The sequence below is a fragment of the Drosophila rhopaloa genome, unplaced genomic scaffold (assembly GCF_018152115.1).
Source record: "Drosophila rhopaloa isolate 14029-0021.01 unplaced genomic scaffold, ASM1815211v1 contig_163, whole genome shotgun sequence".
In the NCBI taxonomy this organism is placed as follows: Eukaryota; Metazoa; Arthropoda; class Insecta; order Diptera; family Drosophilidae; genus Drosophila; species Drosophila rhopaloa.
Genome location: NW_025335043.1, coordinates 9,019,625 through 9,042,415, shown reverse-complemented (window position 1 = coordinate 9,042,415; position 22,791 = coordinate 9,019,625). Strand labels below are relative to the sequence as shown.

The 22,791-nt window shown below is 40.1% G+C and overlaps 2 protein-coding genes across 3 annotated transcripts in view; one reads left to right on the top strand and one right to left on the bottom strand.

Moving 5' to 3' along the window:
- LOC108053862 overlaps positions 1–22,791 on the bottom strand; it is a 37,248-nt gene that overhangs the window by 3,134 nt on the left and 11,323 nt on the right. For both annotated transcript variants that reach the window (XM_044457673.1, XM_044457672.1), the window contains exons 3-7: positions 8,136–8,359; positions 1,501–1,645; positions 1,319–1,441; positions 678–836; positions 183–608 (exon numbers count right to left, since the gene is read on the bottom strand). In XM_044457673.1, the coding sequence (XP_044313608.1) occupies positions 391–608; positions 678–836; positions 1,319–1,441; positions 1,501–1,645; positions 8,136–8,359 (869 nt within the window). In that variant the 3' untranslated portion in view covers positions 183–390. The remainder of the gene's footprint in view (positions 1–182; positions 609–677; positions 837–1,318; positions 1,442–1,500; positions 1,646–8,135; positions 8,360–22,791) is intronic.
- Positions 16,945–18,114, top strand: LOC108044077 (gustatory receptor 68a). The gene has a single exon (XM_017122940.2). The coding sequence runs from the start codon at positions 16,945–16,947 to the stop codon at positions 18,112–18,114; it is 1,170 nt and encodes a 389-aa protein (XP_016978429.2).

Here is a 22,791-nt window from a genome sequence, read left to right as displayed (position 1 = left end):
ATTAATGGTAAATGTCAGTTTTTGTAAAATATTAAACTATAAATATCCCTAAGAGAGAAAAATTAAAATCACTTAATTCCTAGTATCATTAGGAATTAAAGATCTTATGACTAAATCGGTTTTCAAATCGAAAATAATACATATTTTTCTACATGTGCCATTTTATAACTTCCTATACTCACTTCATTTAATGCTCTGCAAATATCCATAAATTTACTTAATAAAGTACAGATTATTGTGCTTAAGTCAATCGGTCCTTCCACAGTGTTGCCTGGTCCTAGACGAACCACTCGTCCTTCTGCGCAGCGCCGACGGCGTTGGCATTGGGATGGCCAGCTCCGGCGATGTTCGTCTGGCTGAGCCCGGCGGAATTGTGCGAAAGATCTTGACCTAATTGACGGAATTTGCCAAGCACCAAATGGGACGGACTTTGGTGGCCATCTTCAAGTAGTTGTGTGGAGTGCGGTGGTACCCGGATGGTCCCGCAGGGTGATGCCAGTTTCCCGAATTCGGCAGTTGAGTGTGCTCCCGCGTCAGTGTCCCGCCGACACTGATCCCGTGGTAGTGCAGATGTTTCGACGACCCGTTCGTATCGGCCGTGTGGTGCACTAAAAAGGAAGGAACAACTGATTAATTCCCAGGATCACTAATCATTATACAATTTATTGTAATCTTACGCTGGAGCGCGGTGTTCTGGTTGGCAGCGTTCTCGTCCTGGCGACGGCACACGCAAATGGCCACCGCCACGACCATTGCACTCAGGACGAGCAGGACTCCTACGACAATCAAGACGAACCAGGTCATGTCCAGGCCGAACACCGTGCTGCTCGTCTCACCTGCAGGAAAGAACATTTTAATTATATATTTAAAAAATGCTTATTTAAAGTATCTTTGGGCTTAGCAAATGCTGTCTGTTTTAGCAAATTAAGGCTTAAATCTCTTTTACCTCGAGACTTAAAAAGCGGATTAATATATTGTTAAATTAAAAACGTTATTGTAATTGGGCGAAGTCGTAAAAACGAAGCTTATAATTTCAGATATGCAATTTATGTATAAAACAAATATTTTTAAACTATAAAAGCTTAGTGTTGAACTTTATAAAATAAGGTTCACAATCAATCCTTTTTGTCTAAAGTTTTCATCTTTTCAATGAGGTTTCATTATGGTGAAAAGTAATTAACCAAAATCGATAAAAAACTGTTTTAATAAAAAGGGTTTTAATCCTTTGATGAACTTTAAAATATGGTTTAAAAAAAAACAAAAACAATTTTATCAAATTTATTGCTCATTTCGGGTAAGAACCCTAAGCTGCACTTACTCTGGCACAGATTCTGCACGGATTCGTCGGAGTTGTCGCCGCAGTGATTGATGCCGTCGCAGAGGAGATCGGGATGGATGCAGAACTCGCGGGTGGCGCAGGTGAAGTCCTTGCAGGTGTGCTCTGTAAGGAAATTAGCTTGTAACGGGATCTGCACGGTCTCGCCCTCCGCCTCCACTTACTGGGATCCTTCACCGACGTAATCACCAACTTGAAGCCGTTCGCATCCGTTCCCCAGCCGTCGGTCACGTACTTCAGAGTCACAAAGTTCGTGCGCGTCAGGAGCGCGTTGACGGTGTTCTTTGTGTTGCGACAGGAGATGTCAATCTGTAAGGCAAAGTATCCACAAATTAGTATTTGCTGGTTTACCATCAATTACGGTAACGAGCGTTCGTCGTATGCAAATGGGAGCATTGATTTACGTTCCAAGTAATTGCATGCTCAGTGGCAACGGTATTTAGCTATGATTAAAGTGGGCTAATTTATAGCCTCCCAGTTGGCACGGAATAATTGAAAAAAGGTATTATTTCGCCATTGGATTATATTTCTATAAACGAAATTAGACTACCTCACATCCTAACAAGTTTTAATAAAGTGGTGATATTTTTGTAAAACTTTATTGTTTCTCTTGAAGATTATTTAAAAAAATTTTAAAATATTTGAATATATATTACGATACTAAAATATATATTTAGCGCTTTATACAGCTTAAAAACTAAGAGACTAGTTTCATGGAATTATAATTATCCCTGATTATTCCGATTGAACCATACAACTCTTCTGATGGTCGGAAATATGTCTTTAAATTTGTAACCCCTCTTCAAAGATATAATAAAGAATTAAAATTTTAAGTGGAACTTAAAAATAGTAAAACTTAAAACTCAATTCGTAATTCCTTTAGAGCTGGCAACTCGCTTTGATGAATGTAAGCCAAAGAAACGAAAGCAGCTTTCCTGCTGAGTAGCAACTTTTTGCATTTCAGCCGGAAAGCATCGATGAATTGGTGGCATCAACCCGCTTAAACTGCGGGCCACGTATTGATGTGCCCTGATTCTGTGGTTAATTTCACATCAGCATATGTACCTGCAAAGTGCACTGCATTCAGACAATGAGGAGGGACAGGTGGGCAGAAGGCACTCGTGTGGCATCGCATTCCTCTCCCACAACACCTGTCCTTTGGGCCCGCATGCAAGTGTGCAACAGTCTGGGTGGCATAATGCAAATTAAGCCCAATTTACACCTATTAAAATGACAGCCTCACATAAAAACTAAGATAATTTTCTGAAGTTTTTAAACCAATTTTTATATTGAAAAAATGGAAACAAAGTCCAGTTTAGACACATAGAAATTATTAAATCGCACTGAAAAATCATTTTGAAATGTATTTTATTTAGTAGTTTATCTTTTTAAACTTTAAAGTATGTCAAATTTAACGTTTTTATGTTATTTTTAACACACGGTTTTTTTTATTAGTCTAAAAAAATATTTATTTAAATCATTTTGGATATCAATCCAAATTTGAAGTCTTCAAGTATAAATGTAAATTTAATTTCTTTACAATTTGTGAATAAGTAATAAAGTTAAACAAGTAAAACAAACCATTATTTGGATAGATTTGTTTATCAAAGTATTTGCCCAACTTTTTCCATATTCTAGCCATTTCAAAATAAATACTTTTGGGATATTTCACTACCCTATTGATGAGCTACGAAAAAACCATATAATTTGATTTTGCAATTAATTTGCAGAGCTTGGCGAACTTTTTCCACTGTCGTCTGCTGGTTGGTCACGTTATCGCCATCCTCATCAGCACCATTGCCACCGCCGATGCCGCAAAGTGCAAAATGATGATGATGTCTCCGCCTCCTGCGAGGTCCTTGCCTCTCCGTGTGGCACGTGTATGCGTCACGTCGCCCGGTTCATCACCAGGACCCACTTCCACACCCACTCCTACGTCCCACTTCCACTTCCACTCCACCCACCCGCAGCTGTGTAAATTTGTAATGTTGTTGGCTTTGGCTCATGAAAGTTCCACTGGGGGTTCATCAACGTCCCCCCTGGATCCGCATCCGGATCCATTCCCCTCTGTAGGCTTTGCTGTGGCTGCCTTTCTTGACACTGCCTCCTGGTCTTGGTCCTTCGTCCTTCGCCCCTTTACATACATCACATGAGTGTGCGCTAGGGCGTTCCTGCATCTTCGACGTGGCGCGCTTTGTGGCATATTTTAATTTTGTTGCAGCCCCCAAAATGCAAACTTTTCCGGCATTGCCCCTCCCAAAATTTCTCCCGGCATCGCTTTGTGCCGCTTGTCAGCGTCGTCTATGTGTGCTGGATAATTTTAATTTTGGATTTTTGCGGCCACCGCCCAACTTGATGCAGTGACAACTCCCTTTGTCAGAAACTATTTACATATTCGTAAAATTGTATTCGTTTCGCCGGTTTTTAAGAGCCTTTGCTGTGGCCACTGTGTAGTCAAAATATACATACTTTTGCCACTTTGCAGGCGCTGAAGTTCCGGCAAGTGGAGCCAAGTGGCGCAGGCTCAAGTCAAATTCATAAATCCTGGCCGGCACTGCTCCACCACCTCACCGAAGGGCGGGGAACTTACAAAGCTGCTTAGGTGGCAAATACCGCAAGTCGTCTGATTCCCAACCTTTGCATCTTCAAATATGCACAGAGAGACTGCAAAACAAGACACTCGACAAATATATAGTCGCTAAGGTACTTATCGCAACCATTTAGATGTCAACCGAGCAGCTGGGAGGTCACTTTGTACCCTTGCAGGCTTATTAAAAGTATGAAATATTGAAGGGGACTTTGTGTTTATATATATATATTCAAAGCAAGTTTAGCGTAGTTTCAATGACTTAAAAGCTCTATTTGTAGGTTTGGCATATGAAATATTGAGGGAAAAGCCCTTAAAACCAGTTTAAAGCTAATTCAGCATATTTCTTAATCAGCTTAGTCAGCTATTTGCAAATCTGTATTACATATTTTGACCGAAAGTACTTTACTCATTATTTAAAGCTACTATAAAGAAACATGGGTCATATTTTATAATCTAAACAAATTGGATTACGGAAGCGTGAATAAAAGACCTTAAAGTAATTAAGTATCAGAGCAATTGAAAAATACATTTTGATCAATACTAAGCTTTCAGCTTCATTTCAATTTTGTTTAATTAATTACGAACTGATAAATGCAATATTGCCTTGATAATTAAATTTCTGGCTTATTTCACGTTGGTAAATTAATTATGATTCAAATAAGATTACACAAATTAGGATCAATATATTTATTGCACCAGCGTCTGGCCGCAAATGACTACCTTTGATGGCCGATGAGTGTGTCTTAATTTGGCAGGCGGCACTGCATCCTTCTAATGGCCGAATGAGGCGATTCCGGTGATTCAGTGCCTCATCCATTCTCGTTGTTTTCGGCCATGAAGGCGTACGTGCGTGTGCTGACCTTGTTTGATTTAAGGTTGTGGCTCCACCCATTTCAGCTTCCATTCCCTTTCCATTCCTTGGCCATTGAGTGATGGCGCCTGTTGAGCTCGCTTGTTGTCCTTATTTTGGTCCTTGCCATCGCCGTCGCTGATTTGGCAGAACGATTTTACGATACTTTCGCTTTTATGGCCTTCCATTCGCCTGCTAACTTATTTACGATGGGTTCTCTCTACTCTTCGAGGGGCCAACCTGCTCCAAATCACTGTAGCCTTGGTCCTGGGATAATAACTGTCACACGAACTGGCATCTCAAGTACTGAGCCCTCATAATTAAGGTTAATTTCGTTTCCATCGATATTGACGTGGCTTCTGGGTGAAGCGCTCAATAATGTTGGAAGATGACTCTTATTTCGGAGATGCAAAAACCAGAAAATTTACTTTCCTTACGACCTCATTTCAGTTGCAGATTTTGTTACAGGTTATAACCTGACTTTCGTTTCGGAAGTTTAACCATATTTTATGTGGATACTTATTCTTAAGATGGAGTCATTGCGAAATTTAAATGCCAGTACTTATTCTGTCCTTATACAAGTCCTCAGACATAAGTATTTGGTAAATACAAGTATATACAAAGTAATAGATCTAACCCGATTTATTTGATTATTAATTGTTTTGTTTTCAAAATAGGCAACGTGACGTATACGTAATATTCTGGAATAAATCTTGTGAATTTGTTATAATTCAGCTTTGACCCCGCTAATCGGACCAACCCAAATGCTAGATGCACTAAATCTTTTCCCCGGAAGATGACAGGCCTTTGGCAGTGGCCCAGTGTCACAGGCTCCGAGCAAGTAGCCCCAGATCCACAAGAACCACCACTAGAACCACCAGCAACTGGGAAATTGGGTCGCGCCATACAGGCGACTAAAAGCAGCTGAAACATTTGTGTTTTCAGCTTTGGCACATGCAGTTTCAAGGTTTTCCCCGGAGAACAAAAATAAAGAGAGTGAAAGCGGGGCTGCCTTGGCTGGCATTTTTCTAATTTTCTAGTTGAACATTTTTTATGCATATTTTTTTTTTAGTGCCACTGTCGCCGCTTCCTTTGGCAAATAAAGGATTTGGCTTATGCGCGCTCTATTTGTGGCCACTTTCCTTGGCTCACATTGCTGAACAAACCGCCGCCATTTCCCCACCCCCTGCAGACCGCATTAAATAATGCAGTGAGTGGGCGGGACGGAAGGGGGTGTGGCGAATGAAAAATGGAAATTGTTGCTGATAAAATCACAGAGCTATCAGCAGAAGAAGCAGCACCAGCAGCAGCAGAAGCTGTTGCCGCATTGCAGCCGCAGTGGCAGCCAAGCCACCCACTTTTGCCCAGCCAGCCAGCCACCACCCACTATCCCAACCACCCACAACCTGCCACACGACATCCTTGCTGGCTGTCATCATTGCAAATGTTGCAGCGACAAAATTATGCCTGCATGTGTGTCCGGGTATGTGGAGCATCCCATGTTGGCAGAGGCAGAGGCTGAGGCTGAGCGGAAGCCCCACAGGGATTGAACCTAAAATGTCAGAGGCATCAACGTGATCTGGATAATGCGGTGGTTGCGCCTGCCACACCCCCACCCCCAATCCCAGCCCCCTTTAAGCCAACAAATTGCAGTGGATTCGTGTAACCACCCAACTAACATTCCACCCAATCCACCCAACCGCCTTGGAGTGTCGCAAACTAAGCAATGATTGGCCTTAACTATCGACATGTGATGCCAGCGCATATTTACATATGTGTAAGGATGTGTGGCGACATCGGATTCCTTAAACGTTACTTAACCGGGATGCAGCTCCAGGGATGTGGCATGTAATCGATAGGGGAATACACCAATGGGTTCTCCCTTGGCCAATTTAAAGCGAGTTTGACAAGACATTACCAAAATTAAAGTTAGTAAACTTTACTGAAAGGTGTATTTTCGTTATTTTTCAATATTTATTATGGAATATTTTACTTCCTTTAAAATATTTTTGAATAGAGATAAGATTACACATGATAGCATTTGACATGCTGAATGTCATTTGTATATATACAATTAAAGAAAAAAATATTGTACTATTCTACATATTATTTAAACAAACTTTGAGACTTTTTATCCATTAAAAAAACTCAATATATTATGCTAATCACGGAAATTTAATGCTATAAAGCCTCGTAATTAAATGAAAGCAAATTTTTCAGCTCAGTATACACTGAATATTAGGCTGTTAAGGTTTTTTGTGTGTACGTTAGCAAATGATTCCGTAATGAAGGTATGCAAATATATGAGTATGCACACTGATGGCCTGGATAGTATCTTGTCCCATCTGGGAGAAATTAAATATACATTACCCGCCCCTTGTAAACACACCGGTGTTTCCGATGGTTAAACAAACGAAACAAAAATCTATAAATAAATATTTATATTTCTGTGGGCGGCATTTTTTGTTATTGATAGATAGAGGTAGAATCTGATTTGCACACTAGGCTGCAAGAGAATCGATGACTTTTATTTGATTACGTAAATGGAGAAGCAACATCACTTAATTCACTTAGCATATATGCGCATTTGCATACATATCGTTCTGCCATGAGTGATTCTAATTTGAATTGCCTGTTTCACAGTTCACTTCGTAATAATTCATTCTACTGTGCACCCACATCCATTTGCACATATATGTCCTCGAACGTATGCACATAATTACAGCTCCTGCACTTGCCTCCCCACTTCTATCCTGCATCCTCCTCCCAGGAGTCCGATACACATGTACAAGTGGCAACCTCAGACTGCGTTCCTGCCACAATTTAATTGTTCACACGGCGTTGGCCGACTCACTCACGTGATTAGCCATTTCCAGGCGAATCAATAAACTGATGGTGCACTAATGCACTCGGGGAAAAGTCTTTTAAAGTCTAAACTTTGGCAGAAATTAGAATGTGAATTTGAAAGATATTTATTGATCATGAGAACTAGAAACCATAGTTTTGAATTTTGCTAACGTTTCATGAACACGAATAAAGCAAAGCTACAAAAAAGTTGTTTCATGACTATCACAAATTATCAATCATAGGCTTGCATTTACTTGTTCCTAAGATTTCTTCTCAGTGCACCCGCATAGAACGTCATGAGTATAAAATCCTCTGAAACAGATTCGCTTTAGCTCTTCGATTTGCATATGCAAATGAGCAATATCGCTAATAAAAATGTGTGGCACGTATCGCACCCACAGGCGGGCTTTATATATTCGCTCAAGGCCGATCCCAGTGCCCCTTCCTCCAGGACATGCAGGTATTGGCTTGTTTACAGGATTAAAGGGGTGGGAAGTAATCTGGGGACTCACCTTGGGCGTGGCCACGGCGTGGGCTCCATCGTAGACCAGCAGGTGATCGTTGCAGTCGAGCTGCAGCATGTCGAAGCGGAGCATGAAGCGCTGCAGGACCGAGTGCGTCTGGAAGGTGATGATGCAGTCCAGGTTCCGCTCGTTCTGCGACCAGAGCACGGCTCCGTCGATTTTCCGGTACAGCTGCTGCAGGAAGTGGTTCTTGCACAGCGACTGCATGTAATCTGCAAACGGAAATAAGAAATTTTTAATTTTCACTTTTCAAACTTCTAAAGAGTTTTAAAGTTATATAGAATAAAGTTAAAGTTTGTAGAAAAAACTTATAAGCATAAAAGCAACAATTAAGTATCCTTTAAGACCCATATATACAGCCTGGTTTTTCATATGTGCTGTCAAATAATTTATTTATGTTTTAATGGTATAAATACAAATGTGGTAATTTCATACACATGACCAGTTCTTTTTTATCCCAACCCTTAAGTGCTTGAGTAAGTAAAAGCAATAAAAACTCGTCTGAGAAATCAGAAATAAAATGGGTCCTTTTTGGCACCAACAACTTTTACTCCAAACAAAAATGAAAATCCTTAGGCTTTCTATTAGTTGTGGCAATAACTACAACGATTCCTCTTGACTTCTTCTTTATTTGTTTAATTTTGTGACATCTTCAAGTCGTTAAAAAGAAGCCCGCAAAGCGTCGTTTTTCTATATATTTTTTAATGTTTCCCTAGTATTTCCCACATGTAGGATGAATTCGACAGTTCCACCTACGCACCCCACCAAAACTGCCTCAAAAAAGTATGCGGACGTCTCCGCTGGCAACTTCCTTTGGCTTAATGGCATTGCGGCGTCTCGTGCGCTGCGCCGGAAAATGTGCACTTAAATTTTAATGGAAGGATGAAAAATTCATTTACGCTTCGCTTCGCGTATTACTTGCACATGTTTCCGTGCTGACTAGTTGCGTTTATTATGCCTTTCCAGACTGCAGTTTGGCAACTGGATGCGGTGGATTTGCATAATGCCTGATCACAAATTCAACGCACACGTTAATACCTAATATTCTCGTACGCCGAGCAAGGAATGTGTTTTCTAAAATGTAAGACTAAGTTTAAAGTTAACCAATCAGTTGGTTTATAAAATTGTATTTTTCTCTAATAAATTTTTTATGCTACTATAAAAGACCAGGTTTGGATTTAAATTGATATTTGCTAGACTTTATGTAAATACAAAGTTATCTAATTCACATTTTTTTAATTTGATTATGTAAGTATATGGAATGGGTTCATCATTTATATAAAGAAAAACGGCTTACTATACTTCTCACTCCGTATATATTTTCTAAAAGAACTTTTTAATAGTTGGACATTTTAAGTGCTTAGTTTGAATGGTCCAAGGAGACAGTTTCAGTGCTGAACTTTTAATTTGCCCGGCTCAATCAAAACGACCTCAACGACCACGAGCTTCGGAAAGTGGAAGTCGAAGCCAGCTGCAGACAAGCGGCAATGCGAAAATAATATCGCATTATTTAAGCAACTTTTAATTAGTTTGATGGCGCAAACTATGGCGCTTAAGTGCCAAATGCATTAACATGAAACGAGAGCCATTTCGAGGAGAGGAGCTGCTCCGCCAGCTGGCCAGTGGACATCGTCGCCATCGACAACGTGGCATGCAAATGAAGCAAGGACTCCTCTCATCCTACATTCCAAACCATAAAAGCGACGAAGGATTCGGGGCGGGTTTTTAATGAAACACAATAATGTGTGTGAAGCATGGTAGAGGGTTGCGGGGATTGGGGGGGTGTTGAGGCAATGGGCGAGTTTAAGTGGGGCACCCCCTAAGCTTACGTGCGCCTGATTTCAGGCAATTTCCTGCCTAGCAACCGCTTCCGCTCCCGCCGCCGCACTAATTCAATTTCGCCCCCAATAAAACGCACACGAAAAGATGACGCCGCATCCTGGCAAGCGGAGATGTGGAGCAGGACACGGGGGTGGGGCAGGTGCAGGATCAGGAGCAGGAGCACGCCCAAGGAATTTACTACAAATTCGTTTTACGCCACAGCACAGGAGGCGGCACAGGATGATGGCAAAAAGAGCCATCATGTGAGCTCCTGGCTCCCTGCAAATGCCTCATTTTCGGTCACAAATGTTGTCCTCGCCGCGTTGCCAACTTCAAAATTGAATTCACAATTTGGATTGAATTGCTGACAGACTTGGCTGCCCTTTGTTTTAGACCCTATTGCGCTATGCACAGAGAAAAATTGGGGTAGGAATACTCAGATCATAAAAAAGATAGCATACTTTTTGGAGAGCTACTATACGGAATTCTTGGTAAATTCAACCCATAATATTTATAGCTTTTCAACATTTTTTATATAAAATCGAATACCAATATAATTTTTTATTATATCTTATATACTGAAATTTAAAATATGATATGTTTGTATATTATTCTGTGTGTATTTTGGCCAAAAAAGGTTACAACTGCCTGACTAGGTAGACAGTGTTTCCTGCTTTATATGTAATTGCCAATTTCGTTATACATTTCGCTTTGATCTCCGGCAAAGCAAATAGCAGACTGTAGCAAAGAGCCGAGCAGGGCGCAAAAATGGGAGGTGGAAAAGGGGGCGTATTCCCGCCCCTCCTTTGCCACCTGCACAAATTGGCCGCAAGCCACTTGGTGAGTAATTTTCCGTGGCCTTTCAGGCAGTGGAAATTTTTGGAGGCAGCTTTTCCGCTGGCTTCTGTACTTTGCCCAACTTTCAACATTCTAGTGAGTAAACAATCCACAGAAAAATAATTCACGAGTCATGACCTTAACGAGGCATTAACAGATTAGCGTTAAGTAATGGTTCACAATCATGATACCAACAAAATATGACCGTAACATAGCGGCCAGTTTATTTTATGGTTGGCCAATAGCGTTTTACATTACGGTTTGTAGATAAAGAATAGTTATAATTGAATAACACCTTATATAATGTAATTGTTTCTTAAGAAAAAAACTTTTTGAAAAAGATGTGAAAGTATTGCTTTGCTTAATATAATATGTTCTCCTCATTTAGATTTTAAAAAAATAAAAGAGCAATGCCAGGTTGATAAAAATCACTAGGGCTTTCCGGTACATGATATACAAATGCAATCTATCGAATCCGACTTAAAACCACCAGATAAATCTGTGGTCCGTCTTATAGTTTTAAAAAATTACACTACTTTTGGGTGGAATTCAGTTGGAAGAGATTCCCGCAGCACTCCTGAATATGTATATCAGAAGTTATGTTATCGGATCTCCTCGTCCTGATGAATTCACTGGCAGCTGCTACTGGCTGAATAATTTCACTCAGCTGGGAGTGGAACATCGACAGCGACAAATGGGGCAGCTCAGTTCGGCGCAGATCCATGTGCATCTGAATCCGCATCCGTATCTACATCTGCATCATGCCATATGCCAACTGGTGGCAAAGGGGGTGAAGTGAGAAATAGAAATAGAATTTCTGCACAATTTGCCACTGAGACACGAGGGATGAGAATGGAGATGAGGATGAGGTACCCAGGGCTAAAGGAAATGAACCGGCAGAGACAATTGTAAAATATCAATTACGTTGTGTGGAGTGAAAATGGAGCGCAAAGTGCTTGGTTGCCGCTTCCGTTATCATTGGCTCCTAGGCGGCCAGAAATCCCTCAATCATTTCTGGACAGGATTGCGAGGATTGGAGCAGCGTGGAGTGGAGTAGAGTGGCGTGGAGTTGGCTGTGTTTACCCTCATGTACGTATCGGGATTATCGTGCATCTGCGCTGAGCCCCCGGGGAAGCAGATATACCGAGATAGATGGGGGGCGGAAGCATTCAGAAATTCAGAAGGAGTGGTTGTGGGAGTGGCTGTTGGGCAAAGGACAAGAACAAGAGCAAATCGTGGCTGCCTTCGGGCTGTCGGGTTGTCTGTGTGAAGTGAAAGACAAACGAAAGCCGCGCAGGACGTTGAAACCCATGTGACACTCATGGCGGCCCCGGGATGGAGTCCATTCCCATCCAACAGATACATTTTCTATAAATTAAGGCATTTCTGACACAAATGTTGGCAGCTTCAGGGAAAACAATTCCATTTGCAGAGCAGGCGGCATCGCGGATCCGTTGGCTGAAATTGCATCATGCTTCAAGTTCAGCTTTTTCATGAGCCATCCGCCTGCACTTAGACAAACATAGAGCTAATAAAAATGTAATCTTAACTTCTTAATTTAATTTAAGTGTATTTTAGTTTAGGTTATTTCTTTTTTCCTGCAAATGTTAAACTTTCCTGTCATAATAATAATATAATACAATTCATATAATATTTATTTCTTATTCTAAGGACAATATCAAGAAAAATATATTTTGTATGTATTTAGAAATGTTAAAAGTATTTGTACTATTTGTGCAATTTTTTTGTCAGTGCCCTCGCTAGAGATATTCACACATAAGTATGTTTATCTTCAATTTGTTTATGCATTCGCAGGGAAAAAGGAGGAAAATAAATGGAGGAGCAGCAGAACACAGATAACGACGAGGAAAGGAAAAGAACGGGGAAAACCACTCGTTTCTGGAATGAGAATTCGGACTGGGGGCAGGGCTTAGTTTTGATGGCCGGGCAGCAAAAACACAGGAAAATGGCATTTTTGAAATTAGGGATAATGCCGGGCTTAAATCCTGAGAGTGTCCCACATCAAAAGGGAGATGGCACAGAAAAAAAAAAGCTAAATCTGGAACGGCGTGCTCATGAAAATATCAAATCCAAAACTGACTGGGCCTCATCTGCCACTCAAAGCCACTTTTTCAGTTAATGGCCGGGATAACTTAGTCGGAATGCCATTTGCTAAGTCTGAGCCACAGCCAAAAGGATTAAAATTGGCATAATTAATTTGGAAGCTTTGTTTCTTGCGTTATTAATCGACTAATAATGCCACAAGATCTGGTTTCCAGGAGTTGGGAGTGTTTTTATGTTGCCATTTGAGGAACCCCCTCCAAGTGTCTCCTATCGTCTACTTATCATGATGGTTGAAATCGCTATATTGCCAAAGGCAATTCGCAAACAATCTACAAACGTCCAAGTTCTTGGTCGTCACCATAACTCGCCGCACTTCGAAATCGCATTGGTAATGGCCCTCGGAGGAGGAGAAGCTATCCAGCAGCTTAATGCTTCCGTTCTGGGATGGTAAAAGGGATGCCGGAAGTGTTTGGTGGTCCTAAATGCGTTTTGGCCCGAACTCCAAGTGCAGTTTTTTCTCCATTCGCCTCCCAGGACACTAGATGTCTTCGTTGGCTCCGGCTGGAAGATGATGTTTACTCTGATTTCTAACTTTGCCCTGCTTCTACTTTCGTGGGACTCAGTCACACGCACGGGCCGACCTTCGCAAATAAAGAAAAGCTTAGCTACACTGGAATAAATGTCTACTTCAAATAAAGTAATCCATAAATGTTGATAATAAATAGGGGATTTTTAATAATTATAATGTTATGTCTTGCCTTGTAAAAAGTTGTATTACTATAAAAGTACTTCCATTTCATATGATACAATTTATATCATAAGTTTGTTTATGCCAGGTATAATTTGGATTTTTATATTTGATATTGAACACTTTTCACCCATACTTGATACCTAAACCATATTTTATATATAATACAATAAAATCCTTTTCTACATGTGTAGCTCTGTGTTATTTTCTTCGAGTCATCGCCAGTGTCGACACCCTAAAAGCATTGACAAATATAGAATAAAACTAGAAGTCTCCCAGGTGGGAATTATTATATTCGTTGACAAAGGTAAACAAGTGAGTCCCAACCAAAGCATTTCGCAAGGGATATTTCCTGGGAAAATCACTGAGCATTGCAAATACGCTGGGAGGTATATTGCAACTGCAAAGGGTGGACTTCGATAAGTTTATTTGATGAATTTAACTTTGTGCCAAATTGTGATTAGAGAAAGTTTCAAAGATGCTTTAGCAAATATTTCGCTGACGACGGAAAAGTTTGGTTTGGAAAAACCAAATATACGAGGAGAACTTCAATATTTATTGACTTTTCATATTTAAGTTGGTAGTTCGATAAAGTAGTTAGATAAATCAGTTAAGACTTTTTCGGGCATAGGAACCACATTTAGATGAATTTGAAAAGTTGTTTAGCTACTATTTAAGTAGTTAGTTATTAACTTTTTAGTACATTTTAGTTACTACTACTCTGAAGTTATATAATTGTATGAGGTTTAAAAGTAAACAAAATGGGAACAAGTTAAAACTTGAACAATGCTGCGAATACTTTATATTACGTATACGCTCCGTTACTACAAACTATAGGCTTGTCAACCATTCCTAATAAATCGAAATCTCTTAAGAAACAGCCTGCAATAACTTCAAGATTTTAATTTATTCTAGTTAATCAAGGGGTTTATTTAATTAGCCCGCTCTTGGAGATTCTCCTTGAACCCAGCCAGCGGGCTAAAGCCCATTTAAGGGCTTATACTTAGCATTTCCTGCAGCCCCGGTTGCCCAGACATTGGGATGCAAATTTAATGTAAATATTTTAAACTAATTTTCAGTGATTATGCAAAACCACAAATAAATCTGCAGCAATGGAATAACCGAGGATGGCCACCGTGGCAAGGCTGGGTGGATGTAGCAAGTGGATGTGGATGCCACAAGGAGCAGTGGCAACAATGGCTGGCAACGGTAACCAAACCGCAACCGGGGCAAGCTTAGTGCGTGCCCCAAAGCGAGGAGGATTGGACGAAAGTTTGTAGTGGGCGGGGTCAGGGGGTCAAAGTTGCCTTTGCTGCTCGGTGCTCGGTGCTTGGTGCTCAGTGCTCGGTGCTGTGGCAAAAACTTTAGCCCGAAATCTGGTTGGTTTTCGATCATCCCCACCCTGCGGCGCCCCCCCTTTTTTCACTCCGGATGTGCCCGGCAACTTGGCTGCAACAAAATAATTTCGCTGGCTCGTTTGTCAAACTAATGGCAGGAATTTGAGCAATTTAAGCAACAAAGGTTAAACAATGAATTTCCTCAGTTTCGATATTGAATTTTACTGGCCCCCGAATGACCCTCGGCGTCCGTGTGAAGTCATCGCCCTCACAACTATACACTGAAAATCGCATCAATCTTTATTAAAACATCTTAAAAGGACAGCAGTGTCGTTTCAGGCATCTGAATAAATACAATGTATTGAAACTAAAAGGATTTTGATAAAATTAAGAAACAAATGAAGAAATGAAGTGGTGAACATAAAAACATCATGAATACTTAATAAGGATTCCAAGAAAGTAAAACTTTAAAACAGTTTTTTAGTGGAAGCATTAAATTGTTTATATTTTTAACCCATCTTTCTGTGTTTTTAGATCAAAATTAACTTTTATGCTTGAAATCTGTTTGGCTTTAAAAATATAATACAAACTAAACTTTTTAAAGGCAAATGTTTATAAGTAACTGAATAAATAAATAAAATAACATTATAAAATACTACTAAATATTACAAAATGCTTATAAAACTTTACACTTTTCCTCGATTCATTCTACTGAATGGTATTTGAAACCTATCACTTTGTGTTCCTATAACTTTGTGTTCCTTTTTTAAAATCTTCATGGATGATAGAAATTTGTTTTGTGTGCATTGTCCTACGACCTAGGCTCCGTTCAGTTGACTAAGCCGGAGCTGCTGGCTCCGACAGCTGGTGCCGGACTCACACGCTCCATTAGCGCCACCGAATTTCGATGGCATCTTGGAGGCATTGCGATGGCCACAAGGAGCCGCAGATGACGCCCCTGGACTTTTGTCGCCGCTGTTGCCGCTTTAATGAAATAATTGAAGTAAATGCCTTTCGCCTGGACGACTCCGTCCATCCAGCTCATCCGTCGAAGGCGTTTGCATAATGAGCATAATCTCCATTCAGACACTGGATTTGCCGCCTCCTTTGGACCCCAGGATGTCCGTCCAGCCATTCACGTGGCCCATCGAGCTCCGTTCACCGCCGGCGGTTTGTCAAAGTAATTGGGCAATTTGCGTGGCGCAATGGACAGGCTTTCAGTTCAAGTTCCGCGGGCATTTATGTCAGGCCGCAATTATGACAGGTCGTATTAGCTCGTAATTACCCAATGATTGTAATTCTGCCACGCGAACTACTTAGTCTACTCATCAGTCATGATTTGGCAGTGCAGTCGTGTTGGGCTCTGATCGAATAAATTGATCAGATGTGGCCAAGTTGATACAATGCTAATTTCTTTCATTTTCCCAACAGACTCCTATTTCGCTGTTTGTCAATTGTAATTGTGATTAATGGTGGACTTCCATACGTGTTTCAATGTAAACTAATTTTATTCATGAAAAGCGTTTCAATCGTTTGTTACCCAAACTTTAAAGAAGATGTTGATATGCAGTAACACGGAAAAGAAAATTATTGCGAAAATTTTTAGCTTTTAAACTGAGCTCGCAAATAGTATATAAATAGACGGATCCTAATAGACAATCCTACTGATCAAGATAAACATACTTTATAGGGTCCTTTACTGCATTACAATCTTCTACCAATATATACTCATTATATAATATAATATTAAAAATCTGGTAAAACCAAACCAAAAAAACTACTTTTCTCATTTGAAACTATTGGCTTACATAGCACATAACAATTAACTAAAAGGTTCACCTATATGTGTAATGATATCAGAATATCATGTCCACTTACTCTTAATTACTGTTAATTGTAGGCCATTTATCAACCAAAACCTGCTTCAGAACTATTTTCAAGTGACAATGACTTTTATTTTAGTAACTCCCCGTGGATAGGCGACACCAGGATGAAGATCCTGCAGGATATTCGAGCTATAGCATGGCCCTCGCAGATCTGCGCCCTGCTGCCATTTTATAGTGGAAATGAGGAGGAGAGTTTCCGATTTGGGGTACTTGGTCGCTGGTACGGACGCTTAGTGGCCCTGATTATACTGATTACTTCCCTATTCTTCGGTGAGGACGTACTTTTCGCATCCAGTGAGTACAGATTGGTGGCCAGTAAACAGGGTGACACCGAGGAAATCAATCGCACCATCGAGACGCTTCTCTGCATCTGCAGCTACACGATGATGGTTTTGTCCAGTGTGATGAATGCATCCAGGCACTTTCGAACTTTGCGGGATGTTGCCAAAATCGATGAGTATCTGGTGGTCAGTGGTTTCCGGGAGAAATACAACTGCCGGAATCTGGGAATCCTGGTCACCTCAGCGGCATTTGGAGTACTTGCGGTGGCCTTCTACTACATCCACTTTCGGAGTGGCATTGGTTCTAAAAACCAGGTGATCCTGCTCCTGGTTTACTCCTTGCAGTTACTCTACTCCACTGTATTTGCTATATATCTACGTTCCATACTCAAGAGTTTAGCGCAACGGATTGGTTTCCTTAACCAACGACTAGATGAATTTTGCCTTCAGGAAATTGGAAATGTGGGAAACTGGCGGGAACTCAGTAATCTCATAGAAGTGCTCTGCAAATTCCGCTACATCACCGAGAATATTAACTCCGAGGTTGGAGTGGCATTGCTATTCTACTTCGGATTCTCTTTCTACACGGTGACAAATCAGAGTTATTTGGCCTTTGCCACTCTGACAGCCAGTTCGTTGAGTTTGAAAAAAGATGTGGATGATACCATGGGTTTGTCCTGTGCCTGGGTGTTGGCCGAAGTTATCACCATGGCCATGATCTGCAGCGCATGTGATTGCCTGGCTTCCGAGACGAACAGTACGGCCCAAATCCTTTCAAGGGTCTACGGAAAAAGTAAGCAGTTCCAGAACCTCATCGACAAGTTCCTCACCAAGAGCATCAAGCAGGATCTGGAGTTCACCGCCTACGGATTCTTCTCTATCGACAACTCTACGCTTTTTAAGATATTCTCTGCGGTCACCACTTATTTGGTAATCCTCATTCAGTTTAAGCAGTTGGAGGACTCCAAGGTGGATGAAATTAACCAGGCTTAAGAAGAGTTTTTTTACTCCCTAAATCTTAAATATTACTAACAAGTGAAACATTATGTTAAGTAATGTTTTGTGCTTCACTAACATCCTTTGATTTTTAAAGACATAATAAAACTAATATATGCACTATAATTATGATACTGACATCTTATATAAGTGTTATTAAATTAAGTAAAAAATTGGTTTTCTTTTTATCGGTTGCCTACACTCAATATTTAGTTCCGCAGTACTTACACTATAATTTGTCTGGGAGTTACGTGATAAAAATCAATAAGATGCTGGGAGCTGCAGTGTTTTGGAATGCTACTCTTTTGAAAGTTGGCTGGAGCAAACAAACATGACAATGCGTAGAGCTCATCAAATCATGCTGTCGAGAGTCCTGTGGAGAACGCAGTGGGTAGTCGGTGCCAGAGGGCAAAGGGCATGCCACGTGCAACTTAAACGCATCATTAAACTTTTGTCACTTTTCAGAATGTGGCAACCTCAGACCAGAGGCACTCGAGCGTGCAGCCAAGATGAAGTGCCAAACTAATGAAGGAACTATGGGAAAACTGGGGGGGAGAACCATTGCCACAGGCAAACGGCCACAAACAGGAGCTGGCGAAAAGGACATCCCTGAAATGGGCCAGACGATAAGATTCACCGAAGTCTGCCCGTCTCTCGTTCTTTTCCCCTCCATTTCATGGCAATAATCAAGCGAATTGTCGCTTGTCAAAGTGTTTGAATAGTCAAAAGTTTCAGAATTTATATTGCACATTTTTTCCGTGGCACAATTCTTTGATAACTCTGACTTCGCAAGTCAAATATTAATAAAATCAATGCGATTTATAAGAAATTGTTTCTGGCAAATGAGTCCTTTTAAAAGTTTTGTTTATTGTAAGTTAAGTAACCTAATTTTAAACGTCACAGTAATTTTCAACTTATAAAGCTTAAAAGGCATTTTATATTCTTTTTTCGAAGCCTTTTCTAGTGTTTAACTAAGATGTATATAATGAGATTAATACAACTTTAATCCACTTTAGTTTTTTTTTAGTGTCTCTCGATAGCATTTTAATTAGTTTAATGGCATCTACAGTTTTCAATGTTATTTTTCCCATTTACTTAGTAAAGAAATGGACTACTGAACGAATCTTTTGAAATAAAATGGAACTTTCCTGCTACATTTCCTTACTCTATTTTTTCTGATTGAACAAACTTTGGCAGTTGCGCTTGCAAAAGGCAGTTTAACTATGTCCGCGTTTCAACTTTTCATTAAGAACTTGTCAAGGAGCTCTCAACTTGTCATACAGCCATCGAAGGGCTACTCAATTCCAGGACTATATCATTATGGCCAGTCCGGGTAGAGAAGGTAAGTCCAGATGAGCCCCCTGGTTATCCCATGTTCGAAGGAAAATGCCCGCGGGGCTTTTGTTTATTTTAGCCCTCACAAATTGTTAATTAAATTTTGCACTGCCCTTCGCCTTCTCATTGCTCGTTCTTATCTGGCCTATAAAGGGGGCTTAAATATTTTTCGAAAATCATTTTTCCCTTTATTAATTCCATTTTTGCTGGTGCTGCGAAACAAAGCGAAAACTTTTTGCATAGTTTTGCCAGCGAGTTTAGCTCCACCGTTAGTTTATTACGCCATTGTTGGTGCTGTGCATCTTTTCTTTAGTTTTTTTTTTATTATTTTACTTTATTTTATTATTGTTGTTTACTTATTTCGGTGCTATTGTCTAGGCGCTTCTTGTAATATTTTTCTTTCAGCCACCGGCCACGCCCACCGCTCCGCCCCTGCTGGAATCTTAGCTCTGGAAGATAATTTCGACGCTTTGTTTTGCGGGCGCGTGGATTCTCTTCTGTGCAACGCCTAAGTGGATCACGCGCACACAAACTTGGCTAAGAATACAGGATACAGGACACAGATACATATACATGTATAAATATATACTTGTGTAAGTATATCCTTGCCCGAGAAAACGCGGCCAATACAAAGCCCATCAGGACGACACGAAAGAGGTTTGGGACTCGCAGTGGATTTTTCTTGAATAGAATACAATTTTCTGTGCATTTGATTACAAAAGGGATTCATGTGCTTAACTGAAGGCACAATGCCCGGAATGTTCAACTCATTTTATGCCCCTTTGTGGCCCGATTCGTACACTTTCCCTCTTTCCTCGTTTCCTCCAGGATTTGCAGGATTCATCAATGCAGTACTCAAGCCTTCAGTGTTTGGCTTTAAGGTTTCCCAAATTAATGAAAGAATGTTTTGGCATCTATACATTAAACGAATTGTTTTTGACAAGGCAACCAAATAAAATGGATCACAATTAAATTATAATATTGTCGGGAATTTAAAAATGGAAAACATTGTCTTTCAGATATTTCTTTAATTTATTTTCTCTTAGTATCTCATTGAGTGGCTTAACAAAATTTCTTCAATGTTTGACAATATATTATATTAATAGTTCTTAAAGTACATGGTTGAAGTTCACAGCCAACAAGAAAATTTAAAATGTAGTGTTTAAAACCTAACAAGTTTATTTTATGCAAAAAAACACACATTAATCAAATGTCACTATCGCAAATAAATTAGTTTTCCAATGAGTTTACTCGAAATAAAATGAATAAATAAATACTGATTGGTTGACAAAAAGTAAGCCTTTTAAAGCCAATTAAAAATGGGGTAAAGTTTGGAAATTCCCCAAATTCAATTTGTCAAACCCAATTTGAGCAATTGACAGAATGTTTTTTTGTGGGAATACATAAATTAAATTTTGCTGGGGTTAGTGGAACAGGACACGGGCACCCACTCACATATGTATTGCATTTATCGAGCGATTCGGTATAATAAGCGATTACCTACTCCGAATCCAGCAGCAGAGCGGAAATATTGATAAATGATCCGCCCCTGTTCGTGGACAATTTCACAAAACCAATTCGCATCGAAAGAATTCATTGTTCGGTGTTTTCGGTGCCCAGATGGGGGTAGAAATAAGTGGGGTTTTCGGATCGGGAGGGGCCTTTTTGGCAATGACACCATGCCGCGGGATGCCAACGCATCAATACTCGATTTGGCATCGCTTCCTCGCGAAATCCGCCACCCAATTCCCAGCTTCACCTCCCTAATTTCGCCCCAAGTTGCGAACTACAAATGGAATTTATTATGCGTTGCCTGATTTCTATCCGCTGGCTGCAATTTATCTTCCATAAACATTTATCTGCGCATTTGACTGTGACCTGTCCCGCTCTCCAGGGATCACTAAGCAGCTGAGTCATCGCCACTCACCAAAGATTTATTATTAGTAGGGTCGGGGATTGCAAACAACCCCCAATATAATAAAAAAAGCTTTAAAATCATTTTAAAGCATTTAAAAAGCCCAAAGAATACTATTATTTAGAAGTAATAATAAAAACTAGGACTTAGAATACAGGTTTGAAATTGCTGGGATAAATTATTTAGAGTCAATTTAAATTTGCATGGGTTGCAAATCGCCGGGCAAAGACAAAATCTTCAAGTTGTCACTCTTTAATCTAATTCACTTAATCAACTAAATAAGCGTTATATTTTGAAGCGATACCCTAAAAAATTGCTTAAGTTTATACAAATTAAATAGCATTAAGGAATTTAAGTCAAATAATGACACTCACAATTAATCAAGATATGCCAGACAATTATTTTCTCAGAGAAAAGAAAGCGCCACCAGATGATTGCTGCGGCTTGTTACAAATCTCATTTCGTATGCGCAAGGATTTGAGGAAAATTAAAATTTATTGCCCATGGAAAGTCCCTGTTCCCCTCCCCCCTGCCCTTGCCCCTTCCCTTGCCCCTGCCCTTGCCCCTGCCTCTTTTCCCATAGCCCTTTTTCCTTTGTGAACTCAACCGTTGACGTGGGAAGACCGCATTGGGCTCCTTGGCTGAAACTCATTTTGGAATATTTGTATGTGGGGCGGGCTAAGGGTATATGTAGATGCCGCAGTGGACCAGTTGGTCCCACTGCCATTCCCATCTGAATCTCCTCCTGCTCCTAAGCCTCAAGTCCAAATCCATTCATTCATATTTATGCCACACAAAGAGCAAAAGTTTTATGCCACTTCTCCGTCCGCGTCGACAGTTGTTTTTCTCACAAATTTATTGGCAGTCGGCCATCAGCTTCTGTTTGAGTTGGAGTCCGGGGGGAAAATGGTTGGAGTTGGAGTGGGATCCCCGGCAACGTGACATATTTTTAAAATTGTATAATGTTCGCATTATTGCAAAGAATCGCACAACTCGACCGGAGGGGTATGATGAAGAAAAGCGTGCGAGCTGTCAGTATCCCCTGTCAAAACATACGCATTTCCGCCATTATAGAAGAAAACCCAATAAAATGTTCACATTAAAAGTGAACAAAAATCTATTAAAATCTTTTCAAAAGTTTCCTTAGAAATGAAGAAAAAAACGTATCTATCTACTTCTCAAATTTCCGACAAAGCAGAATTCTTAATAAATATTTCGCTTTTTCAATCAATATACAAAAATCGAAAAAAATATCTTTCATATTCGGTTGATTATCAAATGATGAGCAATATGCATTTCATAATTTAATTCCAACTTAATTATTATATATAACTTAAGTTTAATTGACGAAAATATGCATGCTCAATACAATAAAATTGAGCTCTATCAAATTATCAAAACGTGAGACTCTTTTATTAAATTTA